This window comes from Pithys albifrons, chromosome 1 (genome assembly GCF_047495875.1).
Source record: "Pithys albifrons albifrons isolate INPA30051 chromosome 1, PitAlb_v1, whole genome shotgun sequence".
In the NCBI taxonomy this organism is placed as follows: domain Eukaryota; kingdom Metazoa; phylum Chordata; class Aves; order Passeriformes; family Thamnophilidae; genus Pithys; species Pithys albifrons.
Window position 1 is genome coordinate 125,936,830 of NC_092458.1, and position 22,298 is coordinate 125,959,127.

The 22,298-nt window shown below is 54.3% G+C and overlaps 1 protein-coding gene across 2 annotated transcripts; it reads left to right on the forward strand.

The window, feature by feature from the left end:
* CLIC6 (chloride intracellular channel 6) lies at window positions 1–22,042 on the forward strand. 2 transcript variants are annotated; one of them, XM_071567397.1, is made up of 6 exons: window positions 1–72; window positions 16,642–16,751; window positions 17,257–17,382; window positions 18,857–18,963; window positions 19,906–20,087; window positions 21,730–22,042. In XM_071567397.1, exons 2-6 carry the CDS (start codon window positions 16,696–16,698, stop codon window positions 21,889–21,891), a joined length of 633 nt encoding a protein of 210 aa, XP_071423498.1. In that variant the 5' UTR covers window positions 1–72; window positions 16,642–16,695; the 3' UTR covers window positions 21,892–22,042. The 2 variants fall into 2 exon arrangements, with proteins under 2 accessions (XP_071423498.1, XP_071423489.1); XM_071567388.1 differs by lacking the exon at window positions 1–72 and adding an exon at window positions 512–3,291.
* Window positions 22,043–22,298: the final 256 nt, after the last annotated feature.

The following is a 22,298-nucleotide window of genomic DNA, read 5'->3' on the forward strand; positions in this document are numbered from 1 at the left end:
CTTTGGAAACCTGGATTTGGGAAACGGCATCTGTGTCCTTGTTCTGGCGGCCGGGAAAGCCTCGGGCAGCAGGTGAGAGGAGCAGGAGGGTGAGGCTGGCACAGCAGTCACGGGGGAAGGCGCGGGCACAAAGGGGCTCGGGGGGTTTGGGGTGGGAGGGGATGCACGGGCAGGCAGCGGGTGCTTGGCAGATACTCCCTGCGCAGCGAGGCCGCTGTAGGGGACACACAGACGGACACAGACGGACACACAGAAGCTTTCTGGCCACTCCGCAGAGGCTCCGGTCCCTGCACACCCGGCGGGTGGGAGGGGGTGGCCGAGGAGCAGCCGCCGCTGCCCCTCCAAAATAGCGCTGGGGAAGGGCCCGAGAGAGGCAGGAGCGGCTGTGCCTGTGCGGGGGACGCGCGGCAGGACGAGGAGGAGGAGGAGGACGAGGAGGCGGTGCGGGAGGAGGAGGAGCGGGGCACCTGCGGCCGCCGCCCCGGGGGGACCGTGCGCAGGCTCCGCCCCAGCCCCGGCCCGGCCCGGCCCGGCCCGTCCCCCCCGTCGGTGCCCGGCGCTGATCCCGCCGGCTCCGCCGCTCGTCCCCGCTCGTCCCCGTTCTCCGCGATGGCGGAGAGCCCGGGGCGGCCGCCGGAGGGGAGCGATGTCGCGCGGGGACGGGACGAGGAGGAGGCGCAGCCCGGGCGGTGCCCCGAGGGGGCGGCGGAGCCCCCGGACCCTCCCGGTGAGGAGCCGCGGCTGAGCGGGGCGGCGGGGCTGGAGCCCCCCGGGCACGGAGCGGGCACGGGCAGCGGCCCCCCCGAGGGGGCGGCGGAGGAACCGGGGGCAGCGGGCGAGGGGCAGCGAGACCCCGCCGGGGCCAGCCCGGGGGCAGAGGGGCTGCCGGGGGCGCAGCCGGGACAGGGGGACCTGCCCGAGGGCTCCGCGCCGGCCAGGGCAGACCCCGAGGGCGAGGAGGTGGCACCGACGGGCACGGGGGGTGAAGAGGAGGCACCGGCGGGGACGGAGCTCCAGGACAATGCCATGGCCTCGGCGGGGACAGAGCCCGAGGGCACCGCCACGGCCCCGGCGGGGACAGAGCCCGAGGGCACCGCCGTGGTGCAGAAGGGGACCGAGCCCGAAAAGGCAGCCCCGCGGGAGAAAGAGCCCGAGGACGGGGTGGTGGCCCCGGCGGGGACGGAGCACGAAGAGACGGACGCAGTTCCGGCGGGACCAGACCCCGAGGAGACGGTGAGGGAGGAAGCCCCGACGGAGAAAGAGCCCAAGAAGGCGGCGACGGCAATTCCAGCAGAACCAGACCCTGAGGAGGCTGCGGCGACAGACCCCGGGCAGGCAGAGGGGACAGCCCCGTCGGGGGCAGACCCCGGGCAGGCAGAGGGGACAGCCCCGTCGGGGACAGAGCCCGGGCAGGCAGAGGGGACAGCCCCATCGGGGACAGCCCCCGGGCAGGCAGAGGGGACAACCCCGTCGGGGACAGACCCTGCACAGGCAGGGGGGACAGCCCCGTCGGGGACAGAGCCCGGGCAGGCAGAGGGGACAGCCCCGGCAGGGATAGACCCCGGGCAGGCAGAGGGGACAGCCCCGTCGGGGACAGAGGCCGGGCAGGCAGAGGGGACAGCCCCGTCGGGGACAGACTCTGCACAGGCAGAGGCGACAGTCCCGTCGGGAGCAGACCCTGCACAGGCAGAGGCGACAGTCCCGTCGGGGACAGACCCCGGGCAGGCAAGGGGGACAACCCCGTCGGGGACAGAGGTCTGGCCGGCAGGGGGGACAGCTCCATCAGGGACAGAGCCCGGGGAGACACTAAGACAGGAGGTCCCGGAGGGGACAGACCCCGAGGAGGATGCTGCGACAGCCCAGTCCGAGACAGAAACCGAGGAAGCGTTGAGAGAGGAAGCCCCGTTGGGAACAGAGCCCAGGGAGGCAGAGGGGACAGCCCCGTCGGGGGCTGAGCCCAGGGAGGCTGCAGGGACAGCCCCGTCGGGGACAGAGCCCAGGGAGGCTGCAGGATCAGCCCCGTCGGGGACAGAGCCCAGGGAGGCAGAGGGGACAGCCCCGTCGGGGACAGAGCCCGAGGAGGCTGCAGGGACAGCCCCGTCGGGGACAGAGGGCGAAGATGCGGGGCAGGAGGCCGTCCCGGCGGGGCCGGACCCCGAGGAGACGGCGGGGACAGTCCCTGGGGATGAGATGCAGGATGCAGCCCGGGCGGGGACAGTCCCCGAGGATGTGCGAGAGGCAGCCCCGACGGGCACAGTCCCTGGGGATGCGCTGCGGGAGGAAGCCCTGGCTGAGCCAATCTCTGGGGAGGGGGCGGCCCCGGCGGGGATAGACCCTGAGGATGAGGTGCGGGAGGGGGCCCCGGCGGGGACAGCCCTTGAGGAGGGAGCGGCCCAGGCGGGGACAGTGCCCGAGGATGCGGCCCCGGCGGGGACAATCCTTGAGAATGAGGGGCAGGATGCGGCCCCCGTAGGGACAGTCCCTGAGGATGAGGGGCAGGATGCGGCCTCGGCGGGGACAGTCCCCGAGGATGCAGGGCAGGATGCGGCCCCGACGGGAGCAGTCCCTGAGGATGCGACCCCGGCGGGGACAGTCCCCGAGGATGCAGGGCAGGATGCGGCCCCGACGGGAACAGTCCCTGAGGATGCGACCCCGGCGGGGACAGTCCCTGAGGATGCGACCCCGGCGGGAACAGTCCCTGAGGATGCGACCCCGGCGGGGACAGTCTCCGAGGATGCGGGGCAGGATGTGGCCCCGGCGGGGACAGTCCCCGAGGATGCGGGGCAGGATGTGGCCCCGGCAGGGACAGTCCCGCATGATGCAGGGCAGGATGTGGCCCCGGCGGGGACAGTCCCCGAGGATGCGGCGCAGGATGTGGCCCCGGCGGGGACAGTCCCCGAGGATGCAGCCCCGGCGGTGACAATCCCTAAGGATGCAGGGCAAGATGCGGCCCCGGTGGGGACAGTCCCTGAGGAGGGGGCGGTCACGGCGGGGGCCGAGGGGGCTCCCGGGAGCCGCGGGGCATCCGGGCCGGCCGTGGAGCCGCAGGGTGGTCGCCGGTCACTGGGCGGCCCCGATGGCGAGGACGGAGCGGAGCCCGAGCCGGGAGACGCGGCCCCGGGGGCGGCGGAAAGAGGGGCCCCGGACCCCCAGAGCGAGTGGGGTCGGAGCCTGAATGGAGTGCGGGGTCGAGCAGAGGACGAGGAGGACGAGACGGGCTCGCCGGCTACCCCTGAGCAGGAAGAAGATGAGGATGAGAAGCAGGAGCACGACATCTCCCTCTTCGTCAAGGTAGGGGGTGAGGGAAGCTCGGGGGGAAATCTCCTTTTCCAGGAGCCCCTGGAAGCTCCTGGGATGAGGGACATTTAAATCTGGCAGGCAAAGGTCCTGCCTGGGTGAGGTGATTGGTTATTAATGCCCGATACAAAGTTGCCCCTGGCTCCCCATTCCTTCAGGAATCGCTGACATAAAGGAGTTCCTGATGGATTTTTAGATCTTCCAAATGCGGGCAGGAGGATTCACATCACAGGGACTGAGAGGGGAGAAACTGGGAATTGTAATTCCAAGTGGGATAGTGGGATTGTCTGGCATGAATGGTGGGTGACATTTGGATAATTGCCCCAGACTTTGGCCAGGCTGAATTCAGAGTCAGAAACCAACAGCCCTTGTAATTCCCCACTTTGTGTGTGTTTGGGCAGGGAAGAGTCGGGTCAGAGGGAAATGGACAAAAAAAAGACACAAATAAAGCTAATTTCTGGTCTTTCATAGAGTAGAGCTTTAGATCTGTTTTCTAACCTGTGCCTGAAATTCCACCAAAATCACTGGAAACAACAGCCATCCACAGAAAGGGAATTTTCTGTGTGTAGAAACCATCCTGAGGTGGTTTCTTCCCTCTTTTGTGGCCTCTCTGCTCTAACCAGTGTGGAGCAGGGTGGGATGTGTCCTCTCAGAGGAAACCTAAAGCTAAGGGAGTAAAAGCAGGGAAGAAAAAGGTGTTTGGGACCTTCTGCTCTGCAACCCATCCCTTCTGAGCACCCCCTGAGCTGGCTGAGGCTGCTCCTGCCAGCCAGAATCAACCCAAAAATTCCAGTTAAACTCAGTGCCAGTGCACAGATCATGTGGCCAAAGAGAGCAGCCCACAGGAAGAGTTAGAGCATCAGTTGTGACTCTGTGTCCCCAAATATTAGCATTAAACACGGGCTTTGGAAATATTTGTGGATTAATAAACACAGAAGGAGGAAGGAGGAGCATAACCCTGAGATCAGCTCAGTTGGTTAAAACTTGGTTGTGATAACACCAAGGTCAGGGGTTCAATCCCCCCTGTGGGCCATTGACTGAAGAGTTGCACTTGATGATCCTTGTGGGTCCCTCCCAACTCAGAACAGTCTGTGAGTCTGTGATTTTGCTGCTTGGCTTAGTATTGGTCACTCAAGGCTGCCTAGGAAATAATCCAGCTGCTTTTCTAATTCTTTCAGTGGAGAAATACTGCAAAGCTTGAATATTTTTACCTCACCTGGAGGTTCTGCAGTTGAGACTGAATTAGCTCTTGCTGCCTCTCTGTCCTGCTCTTGGCAGCAGGAAAAGGGGTATAAAAGAGGGACTCTAGAAGTTCTCTGTGGTGCCTTAATTCAGGTTTTAAGAGCACACCCCTAATGCTGGGCTGAAATAGCTGTGCATGTGTTTAGATGGGGAAAAGGGGGAGAGTGGATTCCAGCATGGAATGTGGCACTGGGGGATTGCTGAGTGTTCAGTGCCTCGTGCTCAGGCATTAATATAGAAATACATTATCCAGCAGCTCCCATTAATACATAAATACATTATCCAGCAGCTCCCATTAATACATAAATACATTATCCAGCAGCTCCCATTAATACATAAATACATTATCCAGCAGCTCCCATTAATACAGAAATACATTATCCAGCAGCTCCCATTAATATATAAATACATTATCCAGCAGCTCCCATTAATACATAAATACATTATCCAGCAGCTCCCATTAATACATAAATACATTATCCAGCAGCTCCCTGACTCCTGCAAATCTCTGTTCCAGAGACCTTCACCCTCCTGTAACACCACTGGGCACTGGGGAGGGACTGGGCTGTTGAAAATACTGAAATCATGGCCCAGCCCCAAGTTCTTTGGCTCCTCTGCCTGTTGATTTTTGGGTTATTCCTACATGGCCAAGGTGAGGCTTTTCTGCCCCAAGTCCATCCCTGTGTGCTCAGAGCTGGGAGGGCCATGCCATGACTTTGGAGCACAAGACAAATGCAGAGAAATGCTAAAATAAGGCCCATGACAGGAGAAAATGCCCAAGAAAACAGGAATAGTGCTGGAATAATGATCCTGGTGGTTTCCCTGCCAGGGAACTTTATCCAAGGCCAACATTAAAATACTTGGTGGCCTTTCAGTAATAAATAAATAAAATAATAAAGTTTTAAGAAGCAGCACCATGAGGAGGAACCTCCTGAGGCTCCTTGGCTGTGTCAGAATTCCTTTCCATCTTCCATCAGCTGCTCCCTGAGTTTCCATCTTCCCATGAAACAATGCCATGTATTTTCTTTAGATAACATCACCTGATATTCCTGGTGTTTCAAAGGCAAATCTTCTCCAAGGTCATCCAGATATCCTTTCCAGCTGCTCTTTGGGAATTCACCTTGGAATGGCTGGGTCTCCAAAGGCTTTTTTCCCTTCTGTAGCAAAAGCCTTTTATTTATCAGAAAACTTCTGTAAATGTCTGAGATTTTTGAGCATTTGAATGTAGTTGAACCGTGACTAAAATGACTCATTTCATTTTAAGCAATGTAAGATTTGGGCAGGACTTAAGAGTTTATTTCTAAATTAAAATGACTAATTCTTTATAGCCAGAGAACTCCACCACCAGAATCAGAGCTGCAGATCTCCTCATTCCAGAGGTTTCTGGGGATTTACCTGTGGCACAAACACTTGTGTGAGCACAAGATCATTCACCTGCCCAAAAGCTCTTCCTTCCTTTCAGGGCTGGATGGATTATGAGCACAAGGTCATAGATTTTATCCAGTGAAAAGCAATGGGATTTATTCAGTTTTGTGGCATTTTTGGTCTCGAAATAATTTCTTTTTCCCTTCAGAGAGTTATTTCATTCTCAATAAGGACCAGAGTCACTTGTCTGCAGCAGAATTCCCTTGCACTATTCCTGAGCTATCCCTGCCTGATCTGAACTATAAAAAGTGCTGGGAAATGAGGAGGTCAAAGCTTTGCTGGGAGGTAAAACCATGGGAACAGCAAGTGCTGCCTCCCTTCCTCCCAAACCCACAGCCAGAGGATCCAACTTCAGAGGTGATGGGTGTTTCAAACCACAAAAATCTCCTTTTCTGGGACGTGCAGGGCCTGTGGTTTGTGTCTAACTTAAAGTATTGAAGCATCAGCTGCACTTGTGGCCTTGGGGTGCTGGTAGGTGGGAAGTGCCTGGGCAGCAGGAGCTCAGACCCTGGAAAAGCTGGAAACCCTCCCTGCCTGGGCTGGGGAGTCTGTGCCACTCCTGGTGCTCCCCAGAGACAGTGGCAGTGCCACCCTGAGGAGGGGGTGCCACCCTGAGGAGGGGGTGCCACCCTGGGTCAGGGTGTAAATCCATGGGGAGAGTGGGGCTCCTACAGGAGGAACTGACCTCCTGGCCCAAAATCTGGGTTTGGTGTCCTCCTGGAGTGGAGATTCAGCCCAGGGGGAGTGTCCAATGCCCTCAGGAAGGGAAATCTAAATTTCTGTGTGGTCACAGGTTGGACTTTATGATCTTGGAGGTCTTTTTCAACTTTAGTCCTGTGATTCTGTGCAAGTTATTCCCAGAACAAGGAGAAGACAATTCGGGAGAAAGGCCCTGCCCTGGAGCAGCACAGGAGGCTGATGTGCCAGCCCAGGCTGGGCAGGACTGTGCCCCTGGGGCTGCCCACTCCCACCAGTACAGCCCCTCTGGGTGCTGCTGGTTCCTCCTGGTGTGTGCAGGGACTGCAGCTCTGCCAACCCCGAGCTGTGTTTGTTCCAACACACTTTGTGCTGCTGCTCCCAACGCTGGCACAAAGCAGGACCTGGAGCCCTTCCCAGGGGATTTGCCCTTCACAGGTCCCTTCTCTTGTGTTATTCCAGCTGCAATGGGGCACTTTCAGGTTCTCTAAAGCAGCTTAAGAGGAACTGGCATTATAAGTTCCTTTCATAACTCCTCAGGTCCTGCCTGTGCTGAGGCTCCAGCAGCAGTTTCAGTGGGGGCTGGAATGGGGGAGCTTTAATGTCCCCTCCAACCCGAACCACTCTGGGATTTTTGATTCTGGGAATGGCTGGGGGGGTTTGCCTGGAGAAGAGGAGGCTCAGGGGGGACCTCATTGCTCTGCACAACTCCCTGCCAGGAGGGGGCAGTGAGGGGGGTCAGGCTCTTCTGCCATGGCCCAGGGGAAAGGGGCAGAGGAGATGGCCTCAAACTGCACCAGGGCAGGGACAGAGCAGAGATCAGGAACAACTTCTCCCTGTCAGAGTGGTCAGGCCTTGGAATGAGTGTCCCAGGGAGGTGGGGCAGTCACTGTGTCTGGAGTGTCCCAGAGGGGTCTGGATGTGGCCCTTGGGGACGTAGACTGGGGGTGATCCTGGTGGTGCTGGTGGCACTGGATGAACCTGAAGGTCTCTGCCAGCCCTGGGGACTGTGGGATTCTGACAACTGACAGTCCAAGTCCTGTTCCAGAAAGACACAAACCAACAGAGAGAAGTCAGTGATCAGAAATAGGAAGTTGCATCTAATTTTTTTTGGTTTTTATAATCCACTCAGAATCCCAGAAGGTTTGGGTTGGGAGGAACCTTAAAAATCCTTCAGTGCCACCCCTGCCATGGCAGGGACACCTCCCACCAGCCCAGGCTGCTCCAAGCCCTGTCCAGCCTGGCCTGGGACACTCCCAGGGATGGGGCAGCCACAGCTGCTCTGGGGAATTACTTCATGGAATCCTCTTCTTGTCCATATTTTGGCAGTCCTCAGACTCCACGAGCACGGGGCATTGCCCAGCCCTCAGGCATCTCTCTGCTCTCAGGGCAGATCTCTGAGGTTTACAGGCTTGTTTTAGGCAAAGAGAAAAGGTTTTGAAATGAAGGAAGTGCCTTCCAAGGTTCCTGGACCTTTGGCTGTTTCTCTTCACTCTCAGCTCTGCTTCAGCAAAGCTCCTCACCGTGGGTTTGGCTTTAAGCCCAGGCTTAGAGTCACGTGCTGGTTAAGCCCTTGATTAAACAGGGAGCCCTTTCCTGATCCAGTCCCAGGGCACAGCCTGGATTTCCTGCTGGACTCCTGAGGAGATCAGCCTGTGCCCGAGTTCCAGCCCTCCTGCCTCTGCTCCTGGAGCTTTGCCTTCCCTGAGGGGCTGCTCCTCCCTGGGCTCAGCCCGGAGCAGGGGCAGGATGGAGGTTCCCCTTGGCTGCTCTTCAGTCTGCAATGAAACTTCATCTCCTAAATCTGGTGGGAGAGACTCAGGTTCTTCAGAAACTTCCCTGGAAGTGTCCCAGAGTGTCTGGATGTGGCCCTTGGGGACATGGATTGGGGGTCACCCGGGTGGTGCTGGTGGGACTGGATGGTCCTGAAGGTTCTACCAGCCCAGGGGGCTGGGGGTGAGGGGATTGTCCTGCAGCTGTGCCAGGGCAGTGCCAGGGCATTTCCCTGCTGGGCTGTGACTTTGAGGCTGGGTTGGTGTTTCCATGGAGATGAATAACAAACCAGGCTGTAGAACTTGTGGAACTCAGGAATATGAACCACCAGAGTGTGGTCAATGATTTTCTGGGGAAGGGAAAGAAGGAGATTTGAGCAGTGAGGTGGAAGCTGCAACTGAGCTAAAATTATCAGTCAGTTCAGGGGAAACTTGGCCATGGCCTTCCTTAAATCCAAACCCAATGGAAGGTGCCCTGCCCATGGCAGGGGATGGAAGGAGAGGATTTCTCAAGTCCTTAAATCCAAACCCAATGGAAGGTGCCCTGCCCATGGCAGGGGATGGAAGGAGAGGATTTCTCAAGTCCCTTCCAACCCCAACCACTCCAGAATTCCATGATTCCATTTGCTGGCCTGTTCACAGGGAGAGGATTAAACAGCCTCGTGATGGCTCCAATCCCACAAACAATTCCTTCCCTTTGGGCTCCTCATCCTGGCAGGTTCCTCCCAGGTTTGGCCACCCCAGGGACTCCCTCTGGCCTTTCTTCCAGGCTCTGGTGGATCCCTGAAAACCCACGTTGAGGACTCTTTGTTACAGGAAGGTCCAATCCTGCCAAGCTCTCAGGCTGGATGGTCCTTGTGCCTCCTTTCCCACTCAGGATATTCCAGGACTCTTTTAAAAAAAGTAGGGACTTGCCTGTTCCTCAGACTGTGCCCAAGTAAATAAATGCCAAGTGAAGGTGACAGGATTATTTCCTTGCTCAGGGGGTGAAATGCCACCCTGTGCTAAGGCCCTGTGTGTGTTTCCCTTTCCATTCTGATTATTTCCTGATAAATTCTTTGCTGATAAAAGCTCAACAAGTGGAGTTGCTGCTCTCAGGAACACCCACCTTGTCAGGAGTTTTAATTTCTTCCTAAAACTCCTGAGTTCTCCAGCTTGGACAGCCCTTCCCTTCTGGAGGCACAAGGACAAAGGTGGAATTGCCCTTTCTGTTTTCTTTCTTTCCATGTGACATTCTGGCACAGTTATGAATATTCCAACTAGACCAGGACTAAAATTGTTGCAGGGTGAAATCAAGTCCAGCAGGGCCAGGGTGACCCTTCTCTGAGTGCTCAAATGGGGCAGTTATGAAGTTAAACATTGACTGAGGGAGCAGAAAATCCCTCCTTTGTGTCTTGGCAAATTATTGGCATTTACCTGCTGGCTGTTTGGGATGTGATTTTTAAAGCTGTGGGTTTCTTACAGAATATTTTTATTTAAAAAAAAATCAAGTTTGTGTTCACAAGGTGGCAGAGGAAACTCGAAACAGGGTCCAAATATACCCTGAAGAGTTCAAGATGTTGGAGCCTGTGCTGCCTCTGGCAACAAAAATGCCACTCAGCCCTGTGGAAAATGCTCTTTTCCCAGGATGGGCATTGCCCAAGGTACAGGAGCACAGGGACAGTCCTTGTCTCAGGAGTGCTGGAGCTGGTGGGTTTGCAGGGGGAGTCCTGCAATTAAAATTATTTTTAATTTAAACACTCCATTTTAATTAGAAATACTCTCTTTGTCCTCATTTCCCAAAGGGGGAGGGCAGGAGGAGGAATAACTTTGAACTGCAATTTCTACCAGGAAGGGAAGGTCCTTAAATCCAACTTTTACCTGCTCTTTCAGGGCATATTCCCTGTGCAGCTGATGGTTGGGTTTTTTTAATTATGGCCATTTGAATTATTTTCTACGTGGACCAAAATATCCCAAATTACTGAAGGAGAAAACTCCCCTCATGCTCTTAAACTTTCCCCTTTTTCCTTCTTGATTTAATTTGGGAACATCACTGGCAATTTATTGTCTTTACTCCCTGAAGCTGCAAAAAATACCTTATTTATTTGAGTGTTTCTTGCTCGTTTGCAGCACAAATCACAGGTATTTTAAAGAGAGTTTTTTAAATATGTGTAACTATAAATATATATTTTTTCTGTAGCTATAACTATTTATATAGTTTTTCTCTGTAGCTTTGGCACTTCAACTGAAGCAGCACCTGTGGGTGTTGCAGGGAGAGGAGACAGGAGGTGGAAACCAGGATGGAGCAGGGAAATCCCAGTTAATCCGTTTTTCCCAGCCCTGCAGCCCCTTTGGGAATACAACCCCCTTTTGTTGCAGTAATTCCCTGTAAATTCAGGAAGGCTGGAAGAGTCTTTGTCTCCGTGCAGGAGGCTCAGCCCTGTCATTAAATGGGGATTAGGAGGAGCAGGGAGGGATTTAAATGTAATTCCTGGGACAGGATAAATAGTTCAGAGCATTTGGGTTGTGCTTGTGACCTGGGAACGTTCCCAGGAACACACATGGGCAGAACTGGGTGGAATTCCCAGCACAGGCAAGGCTGGCCTTGGGATTAGTGGGGTGGGATTGGGAGCCCCTGCCCTGGAACTGGCTCTGATTCACCCCCTGGGCACTCAAAGGGCTCTTGGTTTCCTTCAGCTCTTGGCAGGTTTGAAAAAAATAATCGTGGAAATTAAAATTCCAGCCTCTGGAGGAGGATTTGGGGGAGGGATCAGCCCAGGCTGGTCCAACCTGGCCTTGGACACTGCCAGGGATGGGGCAGCCACAGCTTCCCTGTGCCAGCTGTGCCAGGGCCTGCCCACCCTCCTGATAAGGAATTTCTTCCAAAAAAAAGATGCTAATTCATTATCATCCTCTCCTAAAAAGGCCAACAAATGGAGCTATTTGAGGTGAGACCCAGGCAGGTCTGACTCCTGCAACACTCCCAAACTGGGTGAGAATTTCAACCCTCCTCAAGTGCAGCTGAACTTGTTCAATCCTCCAATCCACAGCTTCATTTCCCTATTTTTTTTTTCCATTTCATTTTCCTGGCCACACGATGCCCCACGTTCTGCTAAATCCTGTGGCTGCTGGAGTGGCTTTATTTGCAGACTTGGTGTAGGGAGACACAGTTGAGAAAACAAAGCTGTAATTTGCATTTTTCATTTGTCATTTCATTGGGTTTTAGGGATTTTTTTAAGAGCACCTGTGGCTGGAAGTACCTGGGACACCATGAGGGGCCTGGTCCAAGGCAGCAGAAATGGTGCAGAATCCCAACATTTGTTTATTTTTCTCTTTTCAAAGGGTGCCTTCACACATAAATTTAATCTTTAATCTCTTCAATGTACACAAGATGGATATTAATAAACCAACAGCCTCTATAAATGTGTTGCATCTCCCATTTTAATTCTCTTGTGTCTTGTTCACAGAATTATCACTTAATTTAACTTATTATTTAATTTATTCATTTAGTTTATAGCCTTTCTCAGAACTGGAAGGGCAGGGACAGGCCCCCAGAGCTCAGCAGGAATACTGGGCACACTGGGAAGCCAAAATCAAATTGAAATGGATATTTCATGGAATTAAAGGTCTGAGTGTGGCCCTTTGGGCTCTCACTATTTATGGAGCAGCTGGACAGAGGTAGAAAGTTTATTGCCACGAAGTTGCTTCTTGATGAAGGAGAATCTCTTCACAAGCACTTGCTGTGATGGTCTTTAAAGTCCCTTCCAACCCCAACCATTCCATGATTCCAGGAGATTGCAGGTTCAGGCTGGTTTTCCTCTCTGTCACCTGGAATTCCCAGCTGGATGGGACCCCTTTGGGTCACTGCTCAGCCCATCCAGACAGGGCTGAGGAGACATCCCATGAACACCCAACCCACTGCTGGCCCCTGACCATGACCTGAGGACCAGCAGCACCCAAAGAACCATTTCTAGCCACGAGCCTTGTGGGACACACCAAGTATGGAAGCTCAGAAAATAAACTCAGCACAATTAGGTGGGCCAAACACTGCAGGAAAACAAGAATACTTGAATTTCCCAAGCCTGACAGAATGGGAAAGGCCTTCAGAGTGAAATTATTGGCTTCTAGAAAATGCTAAAACGTGGCCAGGCTGGAAAACATCAACTTCCCAAGCTGTTTAAAAGTGAGTTTCTTTATTTCTGCAGGTGGCAGCTCAGCCTGAGCTCACATTCCGTGGCAGGAGACTCTGAGTCAGACTGAGTTGTCTCAACTGATGCCCTGTTTGTAGATAAACTCAACCTTGAGCCTGATACTCCTAATCCCTGATCCCACAACAACCAGCTTAGAGGTGTCCTGTGCTCAGGTGAAGCTTCACAGGTGAAAAGGCAAAGCCTTTTAGCACCTTCAGCTCCTTGTTTCCCTTCAGTCCCTTCCCCTTGGCATCTCTTTGGGGCCCAGCCTTGGCCCAAAGCCTTCATCTTCTACAAAAAACCTTCAAAAATTGCACTGCTATTCCCACATCTCTGCTGATGGTCTGTAGAGATGGTTTGTTTCTCTGTGGTTTTGGAGTTAGGGGCAGCATTTTCATCCTGTATTTGTTCAGCACTTCAATTTCAGTGCCTGGATCTGCTCTAAAGGTTTGTCTCCATAAGGAAAGAGGAAAACTTGGGTTTCCCTCTTCCTTGGGAGGGTGGGCAGGCCCTGGCACAGGTTGGGCAGAGCAGCTGTGGCTGCCCCATCCCTGGGAGTGTCCCAGGCCAGGCTGGACAGGGCTTGGAGCAACCTGGGCTGGTGGGAGGTGTCCCTGCCCATGGCAGGGGTGGCACTGGGTGATGCTGCTGGAGAGGCCAGAGGAGGCCCCAGGATGGGCAGAGGATGGAGCAGCTCTGCTGGGAGGAAAGGCTGGCACAGCTGGCATTGGCCAGCCTGGAGAGGAGAAGCTTTGGGGGGACCTCAGTGTGGCCTTCCAGGAGCTGAAGGAGCCACAGGAAAGATGGAGAGAGACCATTCCCAAGGGCTGGAGGGACAGGACAAGGGGAATGGCTTCAAACTGCCAGAGGGCAGGGCTGGATGGGATATTGGGAAGGAATTGCTGGCTGGGAGGGTGGGCAGGCCCTGGCACAGGGTGGGCAGAGCAGCTGTGGCTGCCCCATCCCTGGGAGTGTCCCAGGCCAGGTTGGACAGGGCTTGGAGCAGCCTGGGCTGGTGGGAGGTGTCCCTGCCCATGGCAGGTGGGAGGTGGGTGGGAAAGGATGAGCTTTAAGGTCTCTTCCAACCCAACCCATTCTGTGAGCTCAGCAGCAGGAGGCTCTGCCTGCCTGCCTGGGGCTGAGCTTTTCCCCTGCACAGCAGTGAGGAGGTGTCAGTCAGTGAATGCTGCCCATGCCCCAAGCCCAGCTCAAGCTGCACTCCCTGAGCAGGGCTGGGCACAAAGGTGTGCAAAGGTTTGCCCGTGGGCTGCAATGCCCCTCCTTGCCCTTTCTTCATGGGGTGGTTGATATGAGACAGGCAGGTCTTGTCTGCTCCTCTCACTGCTGTGCCATGTCCATGCAAGGTCTGGTGCCAACACATGGTCTTGTTCTGAGGAAAGAAAAACCCTCTATCCAGTCAGGTTATAGAGAGGGATGTTTATTCCAGGCCTGGGCACATGGGGGAAGCTCCTCCAAAAACATGTGCCCCTGGTTGGGTTAACAACAGGTTTATATGCAAGTAAGTGCCATGATCTGGTAAATGGACTGGAGTTGGACCAAGGGTTGGACTCGATGATCTTGGAGGTCTTTTCCAACCCAATCCATTCTATGATTCTATGATTCTATAAGTTACACATCTATATTATTTCTCATACATCAACATTATTTCCTTAGAGAGGGCAGGGTTATTATAGTGAGTCTCAGGAACTGATTTCCATTTGCTCCACCCCGTGCTGCTCCTTCTTGCTTGCACCTTTCCCTCCTGAGAATTTGGGGTGGGGGTCTCTGGAGGTCTTTGAGGATGAAGTCAGTGGTCTTCCTCCTGTGAACTTTTTACCTTTTGCTCAGAACTGGTTCAAACTGGACTTGTTGGCAACTTTTGCTGGTCTAATTGGACTTATCTTGTTCTTTTGACGTGTTTTCTGATTTATCCTGGGGTATCCTGGCTCTTTTAGTTGGTCCAGGAGGCTCTGGGGCCTCTTAAAGTGGCACCTTCAAGGACACCTTGTGAGTTTTGCACACCCAGACCACCATAACAGCCACCCTGCTGACCCACAGCTGCTGCACAGGTGAGGGAGGATGCCCAGCAAGGTTGTGCACTCCTCATCCCTGGAAGTGGCCCAGGCCAGGCTGGAGCATCCTGGGCTGGTGGAAGGTGCCCCTGCCCATGGCAGGGGGTGGGAATGGGCTGATCCTTAAATCCCTTCCATGCCAGGCTGTTCTGTTGCTGTGTGAAAACACCCAGCAGCTCTCAGTGCCCTGGTGGCAGCTTCTGCTGCCCAGCCCTGCAGGGCACTGCCCTGAGAAGGGGCAGAACACAGTGGCAGCTTCTGCTGCCCAGCCCTGCAGGGCACTGCCCTGAGGAGGGGCAGAACACAGTGATAGCAGAAGCTGCCCAGCCCTGCAGGGCACTGCCCTGAGGAGGGGCAGAACACAGTGATAGCAGAAGCTGCCCAGCCCTGCAGGGCACTGCCCTGAGGAGGGGCAGAACACAGTGATAGCAGAAGCTGCCCAGCCCTGCAGGGCACTGCCCTGAGGAGGGGCAGAACACAGTGGCTGGCAAAGCTGCCCAGCCCCAGCCCTGCAGGGCACTGCCCTGAGGAGGGGCAGAACACAGTGGCTGGCAAAGCTGCCCAGCCCTGCAGGGCACTGCCCTGAGGAGGGGCAGAACACAGTGGCTGGCAAAGCTGCCCAGCCCTGCAGGGCACTGCCCTGAGGAGGGGCAGAACACAGTGGCTGGCAAAGCTGCCCAGCCCCAGCCCTGCAGGGCACTGCCCTGAGGAGGGGCAGAACACAGTGGCAGCTTTTGACCAGCTCTCAGTCTTTAGGACACAAGACTTTGCCAGGAGAAACGAGGCTTCCCTCTTTCTAACCCAGCTGTCCAGCTGTTCCAGCACTTCTACAAGTTCTCATCCTCTGGCAATGCTTAAAACCAGTTCTGGTTCTGCCTCCCACGAAAACTGGTGGTTGTTGCTGTGCCAGAGGCAGAAGGCACAGGGAGTTGTCTGTGGAGATTCCTCTGGATTTTATGGGGAGAACCAGAGGGTTTCTCAAGCCCCATCCATGCATCCCTCAGGCTCCTTCCAGCTCCAGCACTTGCTCCCAGCCATCCAGCACTTTGTGAAGGTGAGCCCTGTACAGCTCCAGGTTTGTTCACAGAGGAATTTTTACTGCACTTGAGATTTGTCTGACAGTGCTGAGGAAGGTGAAAGGAGAAGCACACCTGGTTTAATTCATGTGTCTTGTTGGGTTGTAAGGGCTGAAAACCTTAATGGATTAACCTCTTAACTGAGGAAATTACACACTTAGGGGTTGTTTCTTATACTTCTACCCCCTTATATTTAATCTAAATTTTAAAGCTGGGCTTTGGTGGAGTCATGTGAAGGGTTTAAGAATTAGACCCCTGATCTCTTCCAACAATGCCATGAGAAGCCTCACTTAACCAGTGGCAACTCTGCAAGGCTTTTTAACAAACCCTCTTAATGAAATTCGATGCAAAATACATGAGAGCAACACTTCTGTGGCCACGTGTACAGGCAGTTCCTCCTCCTGCTGAGCTGCCCTCCTTCTCCAGAGCTCCCACAGTCCTTCCCTTTGAAATTCTTAATTAACTGATTGATTCTGTTTCAGTGCTTTAGACATTACATCTCAGTTTAGGCTGGTATTTGTTTGTTCCCTGTAATCATAAACTGATTTAAGCCCTTTTAACTTTGCAGTGGCTTGGGTAGTTTTATGTTCAGAGACATTCAAGGTGGAGGCTGTTTCCTTTGGAAGGACTGCTGTGATTTCCCTTTTGTTTTCCAACTTAATGGCATACCCATTATGCATTTGAGTGAAAAACAAGATCTCCAAGATGACAGGATTCTCCATCATCCCTCTGTGCATGTCTGGAGAAAGACAATTTGCATGAAAATATGGATTAGTAGGGATGAGTGACATGCTCTACATACTCACAGATCTGGGTTTGCTGCTTCCCCACTGCCCCTGCTATCAGGAGTTGTTATCATCCCATCTCTAATGCTTTATTTTTCCCACTGTAGGCTGGCAGTGATGGGGAAAGCATTGGGAACTGCCCCTTCTCTCAGCGTCTCTTCATGATCCTGTGGCTCAAAGGTGTCATTTTCAACGTCACCACCGTGGATTTGAAAAGGTGAGGCTGTGACTTTTAGATAAATAACTTTGAGATTGTAACTTTTCAAAACAGCTTTTCCAAGATGGGGATGTTAAAGGTTTCTGCCAGGCAGGGAGAGCTGGGGGTGCTCAGCCTGGAAAAGGCTCTGGGGAGACATCAGAGCCCCTCCCAGTGCCTAAATGGGGTTGTAGAAAGGAGGGAAAGGGACTTATTATAGAGGTAGAGAGTGACAGGATAAGGGGTAATGGTTTTAACCTGCCAGAGGGCATGGTCAGATGGGATATTGGGAAGAGATTCTTCCCTCTGAGGGTGGGCAGGCCCTGGCACAGGTTGGGCAGAGAAGCTGGAGCTGCCCCATCCCTGGGAGTGTCCAAGGCCAGGCTGGATGGGGTTGGAATGAGAGGATCTTTAAGGTCCCTTGCAACCCAAACCATGCCGTGCTTCTATGATTTTAAATGTCAGTTTGTGGCCCTTCAGTGTAGAGATTGCAGTTCCTTTGGCATTAAGCCCATCTCTCCCCCAGGAAACCTGCAGACCTGCAGAACCTGGCCCCGGGCACCAACCCCCCCTTCATGACCTTCGACGGCGAAGTGAAAACCGACGTCAACAAGATCGAGGAGTTCCTGGAAGAGAAGCTGGTGCCACCCCGGTACCGTGTCCCTGGTCCCCTCAGGGCCCTCAGCAAGGGGTTGTGACCAAACCTCCTGGGTCTGGGGGCTCAGCCCCTCAGTGAGCTGCCCCTGTGTGGGGGAGGCTCGAGGGGGCTGCTCTGAGAGACAGGGAGAGGGGGAAATTGGGCTGGTGGGACACAGAGCTGAAGCCAGGGGTGTCCCTGAGTGTCCCTGGGATGTCCCTGGGGTGTCCCTGGGGTGTCCTGGGGTATCCCCAGGGTGTCCCTGGGGTGTCCCTGGGGTGTCTCTGGGGTGTCCCTGGGGTGTCCTGGGGTATCCCCAGGGTGTCCCTGGGGTGTCATGAGGTGTCCCTGGGGTGTCCCTGCGGTGTCCCTGCAGTGTCCCTGGGGTATTCCCGGGTGTCCCTGGGGTGTCCTGTGGTGTCCCCGGGGTGTCCCTGCGCTGTTCCCAGGGTGTCCCTGGGGTATCCCCAGGGTATCCTCAGGGTGTCCCTGGGGTGTCCCCAAGGTGTCCCCAAGGTGTCTGCCATGGCCCAAGGGAAAGGACAAGAGGAAATGGCCTTAAGGTGAACCATGGCAGGTTCAGAAGAGATATTAGAAACAATCTTCCCCTGTCAGAGTGGTCAGGCCTTGGAATGATTGTCCCAGGGAGGTGGGGCAATCACTGTGTCTGGGAGTGTCCCAGAGTGTCTGGATGTGTCCCTTGGGGACATGGATTGGGGGTGATCCTGGTGGTGCTGGTGAGGCTGGGACTGGGTGATTTGCAGGTCTCTGCCAACCCTGATGGTTCTGTGACTCGATGAAGCAAAGGGCAGTCAATGCCTCCCACACCATGGACATGCCAGGGCTCATTCAGGGTGTCTGGGTGGGCTCCCCTTGCTGCACATGAGAATCTGAGCTTTTGATTTGTGCTTTCCCACTCCAGCAGCTCTTCCCAAACCCTGCTGTCCCTCCACCAGCAGCACTGTGTCCCTACCCCACACCTTTTCTCCCCTGGGATACCAGTTCCCTTGGCAGAGCAGCCCAACCTGACTCAAACCAGGCAAGCAGCTGCTCCCCTCCACCATTCTCCCTTCCTGTCCATCCCTGGCAACAGCAGCTCCTGGAGTGGTGGGTCTCAGCTGCCTGATGTCCAGAGTGGGGCAGGTGAGGATCCTGAGAGGAGCAGCAGCTCCTTCAGGCAGGGTTTTTCCCTTTGCTCCTCCTTGTGGCAGGAGCCACTCCAGGAAGCCTCAGCCCTGGAGGAGGAACCCTGGGAAAGGCCCTGGGATGTTTGGGCAGTGCTTGCAGCAGTAACAGTCCTTTCCCATCGCCCTCATGAAAACATGGGCACCCACATGGCTTGGGCAGGGTTTGAAACAGGCGATTTTTAGTCTAGGATGGTTCCCTGTGTGGCCCTGTATGGTCACCCTACAGTATAAATAAATGTGTGTTAATTAGTGGAGGTGAAAAGAAAAGTCAGCTGTATAATTTGTCTGGTTGGACTCCTCAGGTATCCCAAACTTGCCCCGAAGCACCCTGAGTCGAACTCTGCGGGAAATGATGTGTTTGCCAAGTTCTCTGCCTTTATAAAGAACCCGAGAAAAGATGCAAATGAAAGTAAGTGCTGCAGAGCTGTGCTCAGCCCTGGGACACTGGGCCTGCACGGGCCCCACTTCCAGCTCAGGCCAAACAGGGATTTTCCACAGGCTGTGGAAACCTGTGCCTCTTTGCGTCCTTAACTGAGGATTCCCAAAGTTGGTTCAAGCAGATTCAGCTGCCACCATGGGAGCACCAATTCCAGCCTCTCCTCATCCCTTCAGAGGTCTTCCCCACAGCTTTGCCAAAAGCACAGCCCCTGGAACTGAGACCTTCCCTTCTTCCTCCATTTCCATAACTAAGGAGGACTCCAGCCCCATGGCACATCCCCAAAGCAGGCTCCTCACAACCACCATGCGTGGCCTCAAGCTGAAGGAGGGCAGGGTTAGGTTAGATATTATGGAGAAGTTCTTCCCTGTGAGGGTGGGCAGGCCCTGGCACAGGTTGGTTGTGGACTCCCCATCCCTGGAAGTGTCCAAGGCCAGGTTGGAGCACCCTGGGCTAGTGGAAGGTGTCCCTGCCCGTGGCAGGGGGTTGGAACAGGATGAACATTAAGGTCCTTTTCAGCCCAGACCGTTCCAGGGTTCTCTCTCTGTCCTCCAGCTCCCAGGCCTGTTCCCTGGGCTGGCTTTGAACACCCCAAAGTGACATCCTGGTGGCACCACTGCCAGCTGTGCTGTCCTGCCTGTGGGCCAGCACTTGCCCCGTGGCTCCCGAGGCAAGAGGCACTGTGAGGGCAGAGCCAAATCCTGCCCCACGCTGGTTTTCCTCAGAACTCCCTCGAGCTACTCAGAGCTCTTATCCCAGCATTAAGTTTTAAGCTCAGGATAAAGGAGTTGCAGGTGCTGGCACTGCCAGATTCTGCAGGCGGGGCCGGTGCCAGGGGACAGGAGTCACCATTCTGCTTGGTGTCAGGGAGACCTTGGCACAGGCTTGAATAATCTGTTTATTGTCTTAACCCAGATTTGGAAAAATCCTTGCTTAAAGCCCTGAGGAAGCTGGACAGCTACTTAAATAGCCCCTTGCCCGATGAAATCGATGCTTACAGCAGGGAGGAGATCCCCGTTTCCAGCCGGAAATTCCTGGACGGAGATGAGCTCACTTTAGCCGATTGCAACCTCCTGCCAAAGCTCCACATAATCAAGGTTGGCATGTGCTGTTTTAGCTTCCTGCAGGGAAGGACATCACAGCAGCTTCAGGCCTTTCTGGGAGGCAGAGGGAGCCTTTCTCTGCTCCAAGGCCACCCGGTAGCTGTGCAGGGACACTGAGGCTGTTTCCTTACAGGCAGATCCTCCCCCGGGTGACTGTGGGGCTGGAATCCCTGTTTCCATACCTGGGCTCTTCCTGCACTCTCTGAGCTTCTCACAGGGATAATCCGAGTCAGATTCAGGGCTGCAGAGAAACGTTTCCATTTGCATTTCACATGCAAAGTGACCATGACCACAGCCAGGGAAAGGGACATTCTATTGTCCATCCCAATCCCTGTCTGTCCCACATTTCATCCCAAACTCTGGCTTTGCTGAGCACCCCCACTAGTACCAGTAAGGCTGACAGGGTGGCACCACCCCCTGCCTCCCAGCCAAGGCTCCCAACCTCTTCTCACAGGGCACTGGAGTGTCCACACACACCAAACAGTGCCAGTCACCTGGGACTGGTGTTGGCACAGCCCATCCCAGGGCTACTCCAGAAGCCTCTAAAGGGGTTTTTCACAAAGGCATGAAGTGACAGGACACAGGGAATGGCTTCCCACTGCCAGAGGGCCCAGGCAGATGGGATATTGGGCAGGAATTGCTGGCTGGGAGGGTGGGCAGGCCCTGGCACAGGTTGGGCAGAGCAGCTGTGGCTGCCCCATCCCTGGGAGTGTCCCAGGCCAGGTTGGACAGGGCTTGGAGCAGCCTGGGCTGGTGGGAGGTGTCCCTGCCCATGGGTGGCACTGGATGGGCTTTGGGGTCCCTCCCAACCCAAAGCTTCTGTGATTGTGTGATTCCACTCTGGAAGTCTCTAGAAGAGAAATGCCCTCACTGGAATGTCACTGATTTTCAAACAAACAAGGTCACTTTGGGAAGTTCCCTTTTTGACAACTGTTTAGTCAGGAGAAGAGAGGATCCAGTTGCTTCCCAACACCTCCCCAAGTGCAGACTTTGCCCAGACATCTCCTGGGTGATCCTGTTGCAGAGAGCAGCCCTTTCCCACACCCACACCGAGCTCAGGCCTGGCAAACCCCGGGGGGCAGCACGGGGACAGTCCCCTTGGCTGAGGGGCACGTCTGGAGGAGGGCAGAGCATGAATGCCACACTGGCACACCATCCTTGCTGCCCACAGGCAGGCACTGGGGAGAGGCCAAAAGTTGTTTTTCCTGATCATTTGAAATGAAGGAGTTGCACTCCAGTTTTTCCTCTCTGGTTCACTGGAAGTTTCCAAGTGTAGGTCAGTTTATTCCTTTAAGATTATTCTCTTCCTTCTGGTTTATGTTTGCAGGTGTAACCTGCATCTCTCCCAGGTGTGCTTTACTGGTACACATGGCTTGGCATAACTCTAGAATATATAAATATACACCAAATAAATCCATTGCAAGGACTTCACTTGTTCACCAGCTTTCTTCTTCCCATGACTGCCCTTCTTTTTCTGTCCTTCCTTTCCCCCTTTGTCATCAACAAAAGACTCACACATTGTAAATTAAAATTGGGCATAAAGAGTAGATCTGGGGGTTTTGGTTGTTGGGTTTTTTTGTGTGCATATTATGTGTGTAATGATATTTTCTTGTTTTCTTTTTTCTTTGAATAAAAGGTCGTTGCGAAAAAATACCGAAATTTTGATTTTCCACCTGAAATGACAGGGATTTCCAGATACTTGAACAATGCCTATGCAAGAGATGAATTTACAAACACTTGCCCTGCTGATCAAGAGATTGAATATGCATATTTGGATGTGGCAAAGAGAATGAAGTAACCAGAAGATGCCTCTGTTTCTTGCTCCTGAGATGGGCCCAGGCCAAGATGGAAAGAGCAAAAGGCAGCAGATATTCTGTGCTGTGATTCTGAGTTCTGCTGTTGGCCAATCCTTTTGGAATGATTGTGTTGCATTATTCTCTCCTTCTTCAGTGCTGTGTGTCTGTCTGTGTGTCCTGCCCACACCAGTGTCTGTTGTCCATTCCAAGGCAAAGGCGTCCACCAATATTAAAGATCTGTTGAATTTTGGGACACAGAGTAGGTCACACACTGATCACCAAAGCACAGAGCAAGGGGCTGAGTTTGAAGAAGGCACAGCCCTGTTGGCACCACACCTTTCACCTGTCCTTACTGCTGCCTCTGCTCTGCTCCCCAGCTGTTGCCACACTCCCCAGACAGAGGGAGGGT

What these genes read in the sequence shown, in the direction of transcription:
- CLIC6 (XM_071567388.1), top strand. Translation starts at nt 610, where the DNA reads ATGGCGGAGAGCCCGGGGCGGCCGCCGGAGGGGAGCGATGTCGCGCGG. An exon ending in GAGAAGCTGGTGCCACCCCG is followed by an intron (nt 17,383 to 18,856) that starts GTACCGTGTCCC and finishes TGGACTCCTCAG; the next exon opens with GTATCCCAAACTTGCCCCGA. An exon ending in CAAAGCTCCACATAATCAAG is followed by an intron (nt 20,088 to 21,729) that starts GTTGGCATGTGC and finishes TTTGAATAAAAG; the next exon opens with GTCGTTGCGAAAAAATACCG.